The following is a 17,392-nucleotide window of genomic DNA, read 5'->3' as shown; positions in this document are numbered from 1 at the left end:
TACGAAACGTGACTCTATATCATACAGAAAAGTAATAATATACCTGTGTTACGAATTGCGCCATCTCTTGACGAAATGAATAAACCAAAGCACCGGCATCGATGTGAAGGAGCAGCGGACGGCGCGCCCGAGCAGCGACGTTCATGACGTTCACGACGTTCACTTTTAATATAAATTCGTTGATCTTTCCTTAATCGTTACAATTTAAATATTTTTATTTTTTGTTAGCAAATTAGTGTACAAATTTGGAAATATATACGTTAAAATATTTGTCTTACATCTTATTAATTAAATCACGAACAACCTGACTTTCTATCTTTATATCTTCACTAACTTATATCTCTCTCAACTACCGGTCGCCTCGCTTGATCACACTTTTCGAAACACTCTCGTCAGGCATTCATCAACTTACTCCCCGAATCAAGCGAGCATAAAGAAATTTTAGGTTTAGGTTTAAAGAATTTGATTCTCAAAAAGAAAAATTCACTTACATGAGAACAACATAATAAATGTAATGATACAAACATTCGCTTTATAAGTAGGTACTTAGTTAACGGAATAGAATATAATTAAGTCGTTTGATATATTTTAATCACTATAAAGTTGGGTATTCTCTAAAATATATTTTGATAGTCGAGACTTAATCCATTAACTGAGTTTACATTTTTTATATAGGAGGGTAATTTGTTATAATGTGCTCCATCGAAAGTAATATATTTTTTTGCAAATTGGGTTCTTATTTTTGGGAGTTTTACTTTAATTAATGTTTCTACGTAATATTTATTACTAGACTACTGTTTGGGATTTTATGTCAGTCAGTTTAAATTATTTCATTATCTTTTTTTATCCTTGTTTTAGGTATCAATTCAATGCCACACACCCTGGGACACATTTTTGGCACTCACATTCTGGAATGCAGCGCGCGGATGGCGCAGCGGGCGCTCTCATTATAAGGAAGCCGAAGTCTCAAGACCCGTATGGACATATGTATGATTATGATAGGTAAGAATGGATTAATTTTGTGTATAGATACGTTGCCATAGCAACTGGTTGATGCACTACGGTTGCAATTTCTCACGCATGACTAATATTTGTATGTACAGATACAGTATTTCGTTGTCTGGGTTTTGATTATGTTGTGTGTGACTTCGGAACCGTTACACTGGATCTACATCCAAGTAGGGCCGTTGAGTATAAAACATTTTTTTTTTAAACTAGAATATTTTGGATATAGTACTTATGAAAATTTCATATGACAAGATTGTAGGTATATCATGTAGTTAATAATAAAACAAATAATTACGAGTATGTCTGTCATACACACGTGGTCATCTGTTGTCTTAAGGTATGGTGTTGTGGTGTTTTAGTGACAGATGACTGATGTAAATATTCAAAGTATACTTTTGAATCCATATGTACACACATACATATATATACAATCGGTCAAATTTGCGACACGAAACCAAAACAGGGTTGCCAACTACATCAAAGACTCAGTCAGTCCATCACCAAATAATCAGTTTTCTAATCATGAGAGCGTCAAATAAACTAAATAATGACTCCATATTTACGTATTTACCAATAACATTTTTTTTTTTTTTTTACGACAAATAGGCAGGCATTTGACCACAATCTCACCTGATGTTAAGTGACGATGCGGTCGAAGGTGGAGCATGCCTGCCCAATAACAGCCTATTCACTCTGGCCTTGAAGGCACCCAGATTGTATCGTTCGGGAAACACAGACGCGGGCAACGAGTTCCATTCCTTAGCTGTGCGCATCAGGAAAGTAGAGCCAAAGCGTTTTGTGCGCGTAGGTGGCATATCGATGACATAAGGATGGAACGATCGACCGCGCCTAGTGTCCCGATGGCGGAAGGTTGTTGGGGGAATTAGATCGTGTAATTCCTTCGCACACTCACCGAAATATATTTTGTAGAACACCGACAGACGAGCTACCCTACGCCGATGATCGAGACTCTGCAACTTGGTGTCTGTCAGAGTAGGGTCACCTATGTGTCTCTTAGCTCGTTTTTCCACCGAGTCCAAAGTTGCCAGTTGGTATTTGGCGGATCCATCCCAAAGATGGCAGCAATACTCCATACAAGACCGAACTTGTGCTTGGTATAGTTGGAGCAGCTGTTCTGGAGTGAAGTATCGCCTGACCTTAGAGAGAATACCTAGTTTTTTTGCTGCAGTTTTTGCTTTGGACTCGATGTGTTGCCCAAAGTTCAGATTGGACGATAGCTCTACACCGAGGAGCTGTAGGGAGTCGGTAATTTCCACAGAAACATCCCGGAAAGTCGGAGCCAGGTGTAAAGGGCTCCGTTTAGAGGAGAACACACACGCCTGTGTTTTTGTAGCGTTGAACGTGACCAGATTGGCATCGCCCCATTCGGAGACTGCCTGGAGGGCGACGTTCAAGCGGCTGACCATATCCTCTCGACAAGACTGGATAACACCCTTACTAGCCCTTGCACTCGAAAAGTATCTGTCCGTCACTGTGCAGTCGTCAGCGTACCCAAAGGTACCGGGGACGAGCAGATCATTAATATGCAGCAGGAAGAGGGTAGCGGACAAGATTGATCCCTGAGGAACACCAGCGTCGATAGCCATTTGGTCCGACGAGTACCCGTCAAGGACAACTTGTATTGAACGTTCGCTCAGGAAGTCAGAAATCCAAGTGCAAAGGCCAGGTGGAATACCATATGAAGGAAGCTTGCTTATAAGGCTCGCGTGCCAAACCCTGTCAAAGGCCTTCGAGATATCGAGAGACACGGCAAGTGCTTCGCCGTGCTTGTCAATGGCCTCACTCCAAATATGTGTGGCATACACTAGAAGGTCCCCAGTCGAACGGTGCTGGCGGAAACCGTACTGCCGGTCGCTGAGGAGATCGTTACCTTCCAAGTGGGCCAAGAGTTTGTTGTTAAGTTCACGTTCCATAGTCTTACAGAGTATGGATGTGACCGAGATGGGACGGTAATTGACAGGGTCTGCACGACTACCTTTTTTGGGCACAGGCTGCACGTTGGCAAGCTTCCAAGACTTCGGCACTTTGCCAGTCTTAAGTGACAGGCGGTACAGGCGTGTAAGAGGTGGAGACAACTCAGGGGCACAGGTACGCAGGACTATCGCTGGTATACCATCCGGTCCGCTGGCCTTGTTCACGTCTAGAGTTTGCAGGATTTTAAGGATCTCTTTTTGGCGTATGCGTACTTCCGCCATAATGCAGTCAGCACGAGTTGAGATTGGTGGAGCTTTTCCTGCAACATCCAGACGCGAGTTCTCAGCAAAAAGAGATGCAAACAAATCCGCTTTCTCTTTCGCAGAGTGGGCCAGTGATCCATCAGTCCTCAGCAATGGTGGAAGTGACGGCCGACAAAGGTTAGATTCAACGGCTTTTGCCAGGGACCAAAACGCTTTGCTCCCAGAAGGGTAAGAAGCTAGTTTGGCCCCAATGCGGCTGATATGGTTGAATCTAGTCCTGCGTAACGTCCTTTTACATGCCTTGGCGGCTTGGTTAAAAGCTTTCTTCAAATTCCGAGAATTTGGAGACTTGCGCGCTCGAGCTTCAGCCCATGCAGTGTATGCCGACCGCTTTTTGGCTTCTGCATGATAGCATTCCGCATCAAACCATGGGCGAGCTTTTCCATTCGTCGCTACGTCAGAGTATGGTATAAAATATTCCATACCCTGGCGTATAACCGCGGTAATGGCTTCAGCGCAGCTCGACATTAATTCGATTTGACAAAGACATAATTAGTAAATCATTAGCAAACATCAGTGACGATCGTTTTCAATTTACGAATTTCCGCTTACTAATAATTATATAGGAAATTAGTTGTTATGTGCTCGATTTGTGTTTTATCTGTTTCTGAATTATCGATACGAAATATCCGGTATTGGTTCCGTGAGATAGGGAAGGTACTTTATATATTACCGTAAACATGCTTAAATTTTTAATGTACCTAACTTTACAATTTATCAAGTATACAATGTTTACAGTGATTTCTAAATTGTATATTGATTTTTCTGACTTTGGGTGATCACTACATAGTATAAAACAAAGTCGCTTTCTCTGTCCCTATGTATGCTTAAGTCTTTAAAACTACGCTACGGATTTTGATACAGTTTTTTTTAATAGATAGAGTGATTGAAGAGGAAGGTTTATATGTATTATACATGCATAATATAGTAGAGAAGTACTGGTAATTTTTGCAACCGTGCGAAGCCGGGGCGGGTCGCTAGTATTTGATAATTTAATCCGTCTCGTAAATAGCTGTATGAAATCAATTTTTTTATTTTATTACATTTGAAGAATATGAGTTCTTGATATGATTTACACGTAAGATAAAAACAATTTATGATTGAAACTGTTTTTCAGTAATAATAAATTAAATAAATAATATAAAATAAATAATATAAAATAAATAATTACAATATTTAAATAACTTTTCATAAAACAAATACTGTAAAAAAAGTAAAATAGGATGATTTCCCGCTATTAAAAACGCAAAAAGTTTTTTTTTTTTTTGTATTCACAAAAATAATTTTACGGAAATTAAGTGATGTTAACTAATAGAGATTCTTCAACTGGTCTGATCTAAATAGCCTTAAATTTCTCAAAGAGACAAATTTTTCGCACTTGTTAAAACATATTTAATATTTCTCGTAATATAGGCTAACATTTGAAGCTTGATTACAGTTACATTTCTTATTCTGTCGCTAACTTATTTCATTAGTTCAGATAATTTCATTACTAAAGAGAACTACCACTTGAGTCTATCGCATTCCACTACGGGACATGTGCCCTCCTAAACTCGCATCAAACATCCTGTTTTTTTGCAATTCTCATTCAGCCTCCAACGGTAATTCTACGTGCCTTGGTCCCGTCTGATGGAAAACTTCACACTGATTTGCCTCCTGTTACTAGTTTTCTTTTACAATAAAGAATTTATGTTTCTATGTATTCTCTGAGTTTCCATACAACGACACCTGAATCTTTATTTTAAAATAACTATTGTAATATGTCAAATATGCATATTTGGATATTACCATTTCTGAGCAGTCCAAATCCTATGCTGAGTGATATAATGCGCCAATTTGCATTCACATCAACCAAACCCGTTTCGTCTTAAATTAGTCAGTCTCTGAAACACGCTTCCTACAAACCCCTAAATCAAATGAAACGGTAAAATAAATGTCAATGTGCCTTATAAATATAGAAATATAGAAGCTTGTCGAGTGGGTCCTATTTAGGTTGAGTGAGCTCTGACGTGAAAATTTTGAGCTATCCCTACTAACGTGTATTGAACTATACTTGTTGGTGTGAATTGAAGTCTGTTTCTTTTTGTTTTCAAATTATATTATGTACAAGGTAATATTTAAATCGTCGCACGATTTTATTAATTATTTTCATTTTTATCACTGCGGTCGATAAAAAATGTGTCTTAATTTGTTTCTTGTCTAAATATTGCAAGATTATTTATTATTTATAGTCATATAAAATCAAATTAATTTAAAATTTCAAACGATGTCAATAATTTTAAACATAATTTAGTGTTTTTACCGGATATGGTTTTGAATGGCATCACCACTGCTATTAAAGTTATAATACAATTTCCTTATAATAAAAGATTTTATAAAATTTCGAATTAGCGATTGAAACTGGTATGAAATACGTAGTAATCATAAAATGTGCATAAGTAAGTCTGTTTGTCTTTTGTAAGTCTGTCTGTTACGTTTTTATGCCTAAACCACAATTCTGAGTTTCGTGAAGCTTAGTAGGTCCAGAGATAGACTAGACTAAAGGGCTTAAGTTAGGTACCTTTAATTATAGAAAGGGGTATGGAGGAGTTGAAATAAGAAATGAAAGATTTTTTTATTTATAAGGTCGGCAAACAAGCTTCTGCGCACCTGAAGGTAAGCGTTTACCGTAGCCTGTAGATGCTTGCAACACCAGAAGCATCGCAAGTGCGTTGCCGTCCCTACCCCCAACTATCTCCAAGAGCTCTGCTCACCTTACTCACCAAAGGCGCAGAACTCTGCTTTAAAGCAGTGTTATTTAGCTGTGTAAGGTCGAGGTACTTTTTCAATCGGGCTTCACCAGATTTGAGCAGGATAATTGTGCCCTAACTCGGTTAGTTTGTGTGACTGTTCGTCGTTATCGACTATAAATATTTACTTTGTATTTAGCCACTTGACAATTTTAGTGTAGGTATCCTATTATTAGCAAAATAATTAATCGTTTTGAAAAATAAATAATGCCACCCAAAGTAATTTTTCCATGCTAACGAAATTGCTGACAAAAGCTAGTTTTTTACGCGTACATAAACAATGTTATATGTATTAGGTTAAGTCGTTAACTTTTCTGGAAATATGATTCACGGTTTTTTGTCATCAACACGTGATTTTTAGAATATTTTGTGATCCGGCCAATGAACTAGCTCCAATATCAATTATGACTAATGCGCTTTACATAGTTAGGTCTTTGAAACATCTGACTACTAAGCTTTCATTTGTGACTGTTTTATGGCAATGTGTTTAAATATGTTTAAGAATTAGAAAAAAATCGTGTTCAACTGAGGTAGGGCACAGCAGGAATTTTCTGCTCAAAATATGGAGCAGCCCGACTGGGGTAGTACCTCGACCTTACAGAAGGTCACAGCAAAATAATACTGTTTTCAAGCAGTATTGTGTTCCTGTTGGTGAGTAAAGTGACCAGAGCTCCCTGGGGGGATTGGGGATTGGGTCGGCAACGCGCTTGCGATGCTTCTGGTGTTGCAGGCGTCTATAAGCTACGGTAATCACTTACCCCATCAGGTGAGTCGTACGCTTGTTTGCCGACCTAGTGAAATAAAAAAATCGTACTTAGCTTACTTATTTTAGCAAAACATAGCAGTAATTGTTTGGTAATCTTTTTATAATAATTTTTTTATACACAAACAATTTAAATTCCTCAACAATCCCCATATTTAGTGCCATAAATATAATATTTTGTCGACCCAAACTTTTACCTCTATTTCATTTTTTTTGAAATATCTTGAATAGCCGTTTTAAATATACGTGCCAAATTTAACTTATAAGTCTAGATCTTATGAAGTATCTTATTCTTCTAAGTTTAGATCTACTAAAGTATAGTAGTTTTTAATATTTTTTAATTAGCCAGGGAATGCATATAAGCTAGTATTTTACACTTTTGAATTAATGAGTCACTTAACATTTCCCGCTAAGATATGTCCTTTGTGTTGAGGTTTCGGAAACATACACAATGCTCAAGCATAAATCTCTAGACAACGGAAAACATTTATGTAGCGTATATTAGCCTATATTTGTCTCGTGCTAATCACTGCCATAATGTATTATCAATATATTTCTAGATATATTAGATAAACAACTAAACATTATTTTTAGTTGCAAAATGTATAGTTTTCTAAAACAATGTATATTTTTAGATCGGAGCACGTAATGATTGTAACGGACTGGATACACGAGCTCTCCGTCGGAATGTTCACCGACCACCACCACGCTAAAGGTGATAATAAACCACCGACCCTCCTTATCAACGGAGTCGGGCGCTTCAGGTTCTTCAACGATTCAGCCAAGCCGACGTATATGCAGGCTGCCAGATTTGATGTTGAACAGGTATTTATTTTTTAATTTATTTATATGTAAACAAACAGTACATAGTAAATAGAAAATCTTTGAAAATATAATACTAAAAAAGTAAATAGTGAATCTAGCAAATTAAAAAAAAAACACCAAAAAAACTGCGTAATTAATTACTCTAATTAATTAGCATATAACAAAGTATGAGGTGTACATAACTACATGTAAATTTACTTATATTCAATTTTGAATAATAATTGTAATTATTTCATTAACTAAGTTTTATAAATTTTGTTTGATTGTTTAAAAAATTATTGTCATATCTTTCGTAAACCCGAAATTATATTAGGACGCTACGCTTTGAATTCGACTTAGTCAATTTAGTTTAATACTGGATGTTAATTAAATATTAATATAGAAGCCTTAATTAGGAGTTAATTAATATTGTATTCGCAGGTATATTATTCAAAGTAATCTTAATATAATATTATACGTTATTTCAAGAATCTGAAATCGTACCACTGGATTTCAATATACCATACCTGTTTGCTGTCGTTTTATAAGATGTAGGTAGTTCATTTTTAATTCATATACATTCCACATGTCGAGATAAAACTCCATATTTAAGCATTCATTATTTTATGTATCTAATTACACAAATAGGTACATTAATTTTAATGAAATTACATCTTTCAGTAAAAATTATTTAATTAAACGAAAGAGTAATATTTACAAAGTAAACAACGTCAAAATGTAATCAGTTCATTTCGTTCGTTCCATCCGAAATGAGTGAATATCGTCATTAAATATAAATTTTTGCTCACACAATAACGTACTGGCTCTGTGTCAATTTATACAATTACGTGTATCCAAATGCACATCTAATGCGGAAATTTGCATAACGCGGTATATTTGACAAGTAACAATTGGCGCGAATTACCGCTGGGAATTTGTCAGGTCACATATTGTTTGAAACGTATGAAATTAAAACTGTGCTTTATAATGATACAAATTTTGTATAAAATAACATAACGAGCGAGGTTTGCTCTGTATAATAATCTGATCAGAATAATGATGACAGTGAGATTTAAATGGTGGTGAGGTACCTACAATGTGCATTACTATTTTGCTGTGTCAAAAATGAAATAAAATAGCTTAAAAGCATATAAACTTATTATATTGTAACCAGTACTAAACAAAGACTACAAAGCGTATAGAAGAAAACAAAATAATTGAAAAATAACTCAGGAATCACTTCGAGAGATTAGGCAAATAGTAATTGAAAAACCGCAGCTAAGCTGAAAAGACTATCTGAAGTAAACTCCTGAACGTTTCCAACTGCCATTAGATTATTTCGAAGCATTTCATGGGAAATTCGCGCTTGTTCTCAGGGTTACAAATATCGTTTTCGAGTGATCAACGCTGAATTCCTTAACTGCCCTATTGAGATGTCAGTGGATGGACATAACATCACTGTGATCGCCTCGGATGGCTACGAGCTGGAAGCTATTAATGGTAAGTTCGATTTTCAACTATTTTGTACGATTTTCACGAATGCAGTAGTAAAAAAAATATATAATGTAATATTTTTGGTATTTAATTTAAATATTCTGTTAGTAATATTACTATAGTGTTACTACAGATATGGGATTGTAATGCAATCAGGGAGGAACGAGCCTTTTGGATTTTTAAGTTCATGTTTTAGGCACTCTATAATGCTAAGAACAATTTTCTAGTACATAAGGAAAATAGTCTAAGTTAGTATTCCTATTTATTTTACAAAAAGCATTAATTGAGAAAAAGAAGTCTTACATCCTACATGACGTAAAAAATATTTGGTTGGTAAATAACGAATACTGACATAACAAAAAGTCTTAGAAGTATAACAAGAATTTAACACAATAAAATATTTCTTCAGTTTATAAATTCCTAAAGAAATCGCAATGAACAAAAGAATAAATAAATTGTGACAGAAATTTACAATTAACAATGAAACGACGATAGCAATATTGTAAAACGTGAAAAAAAAACACATTTATAAGTTCGACCAACATTATTTCTGGATAAAATTAATGAATGGCCAATTTTTAAAAGCGACTCCAAATTTAATTTGCTTATAACGAATTCTGGATAAGCCCTAAGTGAGCGGTTCGTTGTTTTCGTTTCCCCTTGAATACGAAATCTGGTTCGTTTGTCCGGGACTACGTTTTACTTATATTTTCTCGTTGTAATTTCGGCACCAAAAAGAGAAAACGTTATTTAGCGACTCGGCTGGCGTCCGTCTGTCGTAACTAAATTTATCTACCGAAAAATTATTGCTTTAAATTTTGGCAGACTACAGTACCATTATTATTGTGAGAACTACAAGATTTACGGAAGAATTTCCTAGCAAATGTTTTTTGTACAAAATATTGCTCAAAACGTTGTTTCGTGGTTTTTGTTTTACGGTTGGCAATTACATTGTAAGCAACGTTACTTACAATACTGGAGACTCTATTTTATTAGTGAAATAAAAACTCAGTAATTATTTACCCAATTTATTTCTACTAATGTCATATTTTTTGACGGGTGATAACTTTCAACATCTTCGCCGAAACAAATAAATTACATATAACTTAACAATATGACTTTCAAATCTCGAAACTTGTTTATTTTTTTATAAATATTTCAAATCAAATATAATTCTTCTACTTAGAAAAAAAAATACCTTTCTCATATTACTTTTATTTCACTTAGTCAAGATTTATTTCCAGAACAAAAAGTAGATAAGAAAATTCATTAAATACATAGATCACATGGACATACAGGAATACAGATGATTACTTTCACCAATAAAATTACTATTAATATTGTATCTATATCACTCATGATTATGATAATGATGATGATTACTAATATTATAAAGCTGAAAAGTTTTTTCTTTGTTTAAACATGCCATTCTCAGGAACTACTGTTTCGAATTGAAAATTCATTTTTGTGTTGGGTAACCCATTTACCAAGGAAGACTATAGGCTTTTCTTTTACACAAAATTAATGCGTGTGAACCGTGGAGCACATTTAGTATGAGATATAATGATAAATATGTATTGTGTAATACCATATCCTTATTGAGAGACTAACTGGTTCCTCATAGCCTATCTATAATATGCATATATCATATAAATATACACACAAGATTGTCTGTTCCTACGGTAAGCAACATAATGCTTGTGTTATAGGGAACAGCTGACATTACAAACTAAAATATGTTATTTTATAAATATAAATTGAAGTAATACATATATTACTCCCAGATGCAGGTGGGAATCGAACCCGCAACTCGTGAAGCAGAAAGCACTACAAACTGTGCCGACGGTTATTTTTTTTTTAAATAAAATATACAAACAAAAACAAAAAAGGGCTTAGATAAACCCTTTTTTAAACAATTAGATGCTACTTTTTCATTTGCATAAATGTAAATTGAAGAAAAATAATTATGGTCACGCCCGATAAGGAAAAAATTGTATTTTCAAGCATTGAAATAAAGAAACAAAAAAATGGTGCAATTTTCATCTCTAACAAGGTATAATGGCGCGAAAATTTTTACCTGTGGCACTTTTTTACCTTAAAAAAAAACAATATGAATCATAGTTTTTTTAACTGTTTTTTTTTTTAATTAGAAATTAATATATATCACCTTCATATTTTGTAAGTTTTCGTGTGCTTATTCTCTTCATACTTAATTAAATGTAATGGTACAGACGAGTTAGCAGTTCTATTGGTATCATTGACCATTTAAAGCTAGAAAAATTAAAAAAAAAACATTTTTAGGCTTTTGATTTGAAATAACTGAACACCTGATTCTTTTCGCCTTCCGAACGGGTTATTTGAGCACGAAAGTTTGAGTCTTCCCATTTTTAAAATGCGACGTGTGAAAGTTCGCACTTGGACTTAATTAAACGTAAATATAAAAAAAAAACTTTTTTAAAAGTAATAATAGGTGTTTATGGCATATTTTTTTCTTAAACGGTAAAAACGGTGAATGTGATTAATTTCTGGAAACTAAAGTTAATTTTATACATTTAGTACGTGCATGAGTTCTACCGACATATAGTAATTATTTGTGTCATTCCTGTATATTTTTCTTCGTACCGTTATATTGTTTTTTTTCGTAAATATGTAGATATTTTTAACTTTGCTTTTATAAAAACCTTTTTCTAATAATAACGATCCCATAAAAACGAATTATCTTATTTCTTGCAGTCGTTACGAAATTATGCGTCTACATACGTTTCGGCGATTTATTTTTATTTATATCTATATATAGATACAGATAAAAGATTTATTTCATACAAAGTACAAAACAAAAAAAAAAAAGACGATAGCAACGAGTTTCCCTTCGATTCGGGTTCTTGAATAATTTCAATTTTACTCAAAAAAAAAGGAATATAACGTCGACAAAAACCGGATAAAACTGGACAGAGTTAATTGAATACACTGTTGTTTCGTTATAAAATGTAAAGTAGGTTTATATTCCGTATAGTAAACATCACGTCGTCACTTCCAACGTATGAAATATTTTATCAAATATTTCAAAACGAAAATTTTAAAATTACGTAACTCTCGATATATTCTCGTGATTTTTAGCGTATTACGGTGAGAATGCTTTAAATATCGCCGATAACGTTGAAGATGTGTGATCTCGTTGAAATTGTGTAAATTCAAAATATTATATCGCCTGTTTGATCTTTTAAAGTTTTCTTGATTATTTAAGCTTATATTATGACTTCTGAATTGTGAAATTAAACTTTAGTAAAAACTAATCACGTGCTAAGCGATGACATAGAATATAGGAAAATAACCTTCAAAATAAAAATAAAAGACATATCTTCTCCCTCTAGAACGCGCTCAGCGAGCCATTTTAAAAACAGCCTTTAACAAACCATGGCGCTATTCCACAAACGCATTGTTCTTGGAGTGTAACATTCTCCGCGTGAGACAGATTTACATATCATCGGTGCTTGTCCGCTTTCATAAAGTTGCGAAGACTATAGCCCGAGCCTCAGGCAGAACTCTTAAATGGGACCTACCGAGAGCTCGTTCGTCTTTTGCTCGTCAATCTTTTACTTTTATGGGACCCTTTCTATACAATAAGTTCTTTAAGCATAATAACACTATATTAAACCTGACATCGTCCAATCTCAAAACCACCATTCAAAAATGGCTACTACCAAAAAGCTATGACCATACAGAGACCTTATTGAACAGAGATATTTAATATCATGTGCACGCAAACCTATTATCTATGTATATATATATATATGTGCATGGGTATGTATGTATATGTATGTATATATAATCTATGTTAATGAATCGTATCTTGTCCCCTCTGTTCAGTGAGTTAACTCGATCCCAAGACGTTAGTCGTAGGGCTGGCAGAGGCGACATACTGATGCAGTGCGCACGCGCACGCACGCAAGCACACGCACGCGCACTCACTCACGCTCACTTGCAGACAGGCATACATCACCAATCATCAGCACTACTACTTTAGACGTCGGGGTATAAAAAACAGTGTATAAATATATTATTTATTATTATACACAATGACATTGATGTACACACGTACTTACACACACACACACACACACACGCGCGCGCGCGCGCACACACACAACACACACACACACACACATACACACACACAAACACACACTCACCATTTGTTGCCTTAGTTCTTGTATGTTCCAATCAAATAAACTTTAATCTTTTTATTTTTATTTTATTTTTAAATTATAAACTTTAAATGCATTGTTTTTGTTTAAACTAACGGAATCGTATTAAGCTAATGGAAGGGACTGGACCCCACGACACAGGGAATCCTAGTGTGGGGACCAGAGACATACTGTTCTACCTGTGACTAAATATAACTGATGTAATATGTGTTAATATAATGTACTAACGTTTGAAGAAATAAAGATTATTATTATTATTATTAAAATACAATACGTATATATTATATGTATATATAAATTTATATGTGTAAATTCAAAGAAAAGCCCTGTAAGAATTATTTATTTATTAAGGCTATGTATTGTCAGTTGTGGATAACGCTATTTGACGGATGACGATACAAATAGACTTTGACAGCGGGAGGTAGAATAAGCCAGTAGGACCGATTTCTCCTTAATTAATAAAATGCATATTTAAGATTAATATATGAGAATAATAGATCTATATATCAATACATGAAGAAAAAGCTTTGTAGCCCTTTATACGAAAATTTCGCACACTTAGAGTTTATATAGAGAAATAATGCGGAATGCTAATATTTTTTTAAAATTATTCATTAAAAATACATTAGATAAGTAAAAAAAAAAAACAATACACATACTACCATGTATTCCACACACACACACACACACATACACACATTCACACACACACACACACACACACGTTATACATTATTTTGTTTATTATTATAGAAGTATAGTCTTTGACAAGAGAACCTTAATAATGTTCAAACTTAAAATTTAAATTAATTATGGTCGAATTTCGATCACTAGAAGAGCACTAATCTATATAAATAAATATGAATGTTGCTAAGCGCATAACTCGAGAATGACTCAACCGATTCGGCTAATTTATTTTTTTTTAATACAAAAAAAATATTATTTTACTATCAAATTTTGCTTGAACGAAGTCTGTCCGGGCAGCTAGTATCTTATAAACATTGAAGAATTCAATGGTAAAAAATAATAATTAATCAAAAACTTTTTACTGTCGGAGTACTGTCATCCGTTAACTAGTGTTATATTATATTGCGTTATATTATATGAATCGGAATACTTGAATTAACATCAATGTTCGCAGCTCCCGAGCAATCGTTTTAAATGAGCGGAGATGAGAACTGGCCGTATGCAACTGTGGATGCATTTACATTAAGACCAGACCCTCCACAAAACTATAGCTATTTATAGCGCAACATAGTATCGCTTACACATTAAAAGACTAATTTTCTAGTAATCAAAAACATTTGAATTGAAAAATTCTTATTGTATTGGATAGTCTATGTACCGGGGAAGGTCGTGTAATATTTTAGTATGTTTTTCTCCAAACTAGCGTGCTCAAAACTGCACTGCAGGACACAACTAGTATACGCACTAAGCGATTCGCTAGTATATTCTTGATCCGTACGGCCAAAGAATGGAACTCTCTACCAGCGTCTGTGTTTCCGGAAAACTATAACCTGGGGATCTTTAAGTCGCGAGTGAATAGGTTACTTCTAGGTAAGCGAGCTCCATCTTAGACCGCATTTTCACTTATCATCAGGTGAAATAGTGGTCAAACGCAAGCCTTTCATTGTATAAAAAAAAATAGTATACATCTATGTGGGATCTTCACAGGCATTTTATACATAAATTTTAATAAAAAAAATTCGTTAAGAAAAATATATGGGACGTCTAAAAATGTTAAAGATTTTACATTAATCCTAGTATCTTTAAAAACGACTGCAATGGAAAGTCTAAATTTGAAATAAATTAATACAAATACTACAATTGCTTTTAAAAATCGCTCGGGTCTTGTTGTAACAAAATCCTAATCTAACGAATGTCAGAAAATTTTAAGCTGTTAATAGAGTTACATCAAACAATAGACACGTGTCTTTACAAAACATTGTCAACAAAATCCTAATTGTTTTTAGGAACAGAGCTATTGTCGTTTTGTTTCTAAATTAAATCCCGTAAAATGAGTTTTATCCTCTTATTAGACAATTTCTTTTATGAAGCGACACAGTTTATTATGGATTAATGGATATATTTTACAGAAATTTTCTGGTATACTAAACAAGAGTGATAGGAAAATTAATAAAAATAAAATATATTTATGTACGCCAGCTGGATGTTACAGTAACCATTAAGCAACACAGACAATACATTGCCTATTTTAGGACGACCTTGTATATGTTCAAAATATTAAAAAAAATTAAGATGGAAATCATATGTCTATCATTATAACAAACATATCTATGTCCAATAAAGTACAGCAGACAGTTCTTATTACCATTATGATCATAATAAACATTTATGGCTTCCATTTTATAGTATTAATATATTATCGCTTCTTAAGACACGTGGATGGCGACCTTAATGCGGTGGAGAATTTAGTGAAACAATTTTCATAAAATTACAAATTGCAACAGTGTGCTTGTTACGGTTTGGGAGTTTCGCGTGTACTCACAATGCGGACTTTAATTATGGAAATTATGAGATGGTTCTATTCTGCTCCGTATAACTGGTATCAAGATTTCGAGCGTAGTCTGTTGATGTTTCTTCGTTTTGTTATGATTATTAGGATGAATGAGTTTTTGTAGGAAAATATTTTATATTATGATATGTTATACAATTTTGTAATTTTATTGTATTTGTTGTGCCTACATTTCAACGGTTGACAAACACTGATACAAAATTGCAAATTGACTAAAAATGCGTTATTGCATCGATCATCGAATTTTTTTTCTTCATTTTGTATCCTGTAAAATTTTTGAAATTTAAAAACTCAAATGTTATTTTTACCCTCTGCCGATAGCGTACTGAACTCTATTGGATAAGTATGCGAATTTATGATTCACAAGTCATAAGAGTGCAAACGAAAGTTATACCGATACTAGCTGTGCCACGCGGTTCCACACGCGTTAATTAAAAAAAAATAGCCTATAGCCTTCTTCGATAAATGGGCTATCTAACACTAAAATAATTTTTCAAATCGGACCAGTAGTTTCTGAGATTAGCACGTTTAAGCAAACAAACAGCTTCAAGCAAGCAAGCAAATGCAGCTTTATAATATTAGTATAGATAACCATCGATTCCAAAACTAAGAAAAAAAATAACATAACACACCCATGTGATGCCAGTTCCGGTTGTTATCATAAATACCTGACAGCCATCGTTACTTGTAGGGAACATATCCGTCAACCCGCCGTGGAGCAGCGTGGTGGATTAAGCTCCAATTCTTCTCCTACATAAGAAAGAGGCCAATGCCCAACAGTGGGATGGAACAGGCTGAAAGCGTATGCGTATGCGTATGTTCTGAAACAAATTGTTGATATAATTTTCCGTTCTTTTGATATTTTGTATTGAATTATTTGCGTCGAAAAACTTAAAACAGAGTAGTGTTAAATTGAAAGGTTGTCAGCCAGTATTTATTTTCATTTTTTTCACATTTGAAAATACAGTTTGACTTTACCTTTTTTTAAAAGTAATTTAATAATTTTTTGAAAATAAGTGTTAGGTATATAATATTTGATTCTCCCACGTGACATTGGCGAGATCGACAGTGTCCCCTGGTACAACTGAAAGCCTGAATTAGAATTATAATATTATTTTGATCTATGACGTAACGAATTATTAATTGACATCATTAATTTAAAATGCCAAACTTTAATTTAAAATTCAAAAATTCTAATCATTACGTAATTTTTATACGGAAGCTTCTAGCACACATCTGCATCATGTACGGTCTTTGATCTTGCATTTGAATATGTAAATTCGCAGGAGTTAGAGCTGTCCAACTAAACGCTGTGATTCTGATTTCGAAATGTTGTTTTAAGCCGAGCTCTCGTCTGCCAACTTAGTCATTTGGATTTAATTTCATAATGACCTTCATAATCTGTCCTAATTTTATTAAATCAACTGTGTTTCCCTTTTTATTCACGTTATTTTATTTTCCGAAGACATTTTGACAAGAATTATAATGATAAGTGCATAATAAGCTATCTTTTAAAAATTACATTAAAAATTCCA

General features: G+C 33.9%; 1 protein-coding gene across 1 annotated transcript in view; it reads left to right on the top strand.

Moving 5' to 3' along the window:
* LOC123664743 (laccase-5-like) overlaps window positions 1-17,392 on the top strand; it is an 80,094-nt gene that overhangs the window by 45,497 nt on the left and 17,205 nt on the right. The window contains exons 5-7 of the mRNA XM_045599235.1: window positions 859-1,002; window positions 7,454-7,643; window positions 8,999-9,122. Coding sequence (XP_045455191.1) covers window positions 859-1,002; window positions 7,454-7,643; window positions 8,999-9,122 — 458 coding nt within the window. The remainder of the gene's footprint in view (window positions 1-858; window positions 1,003-7,453; window positions 7,644-8,998; window positions 9,123-17,392) is intronic.

Source organism: Melitaea cinxia, chromosome 22 (assembly GCF_905220565.1).
Source record: "Melitaea cinxia chromosome 22, ilMelCinx1.1, whole genome shotgun sequence".
Classification (NCBI taxonomy): Eukaryota; Metazoa; Arthropoda; class Insecta; order Lepidoptera; family Nymphalidae; genus Melitaea; species Melitaea cinxia.
The sequence above is the reverse complement of the archived record's forward strand: the minus strand, read 5'-3'. Positions and strand labels throughout refer to the sequence as shown.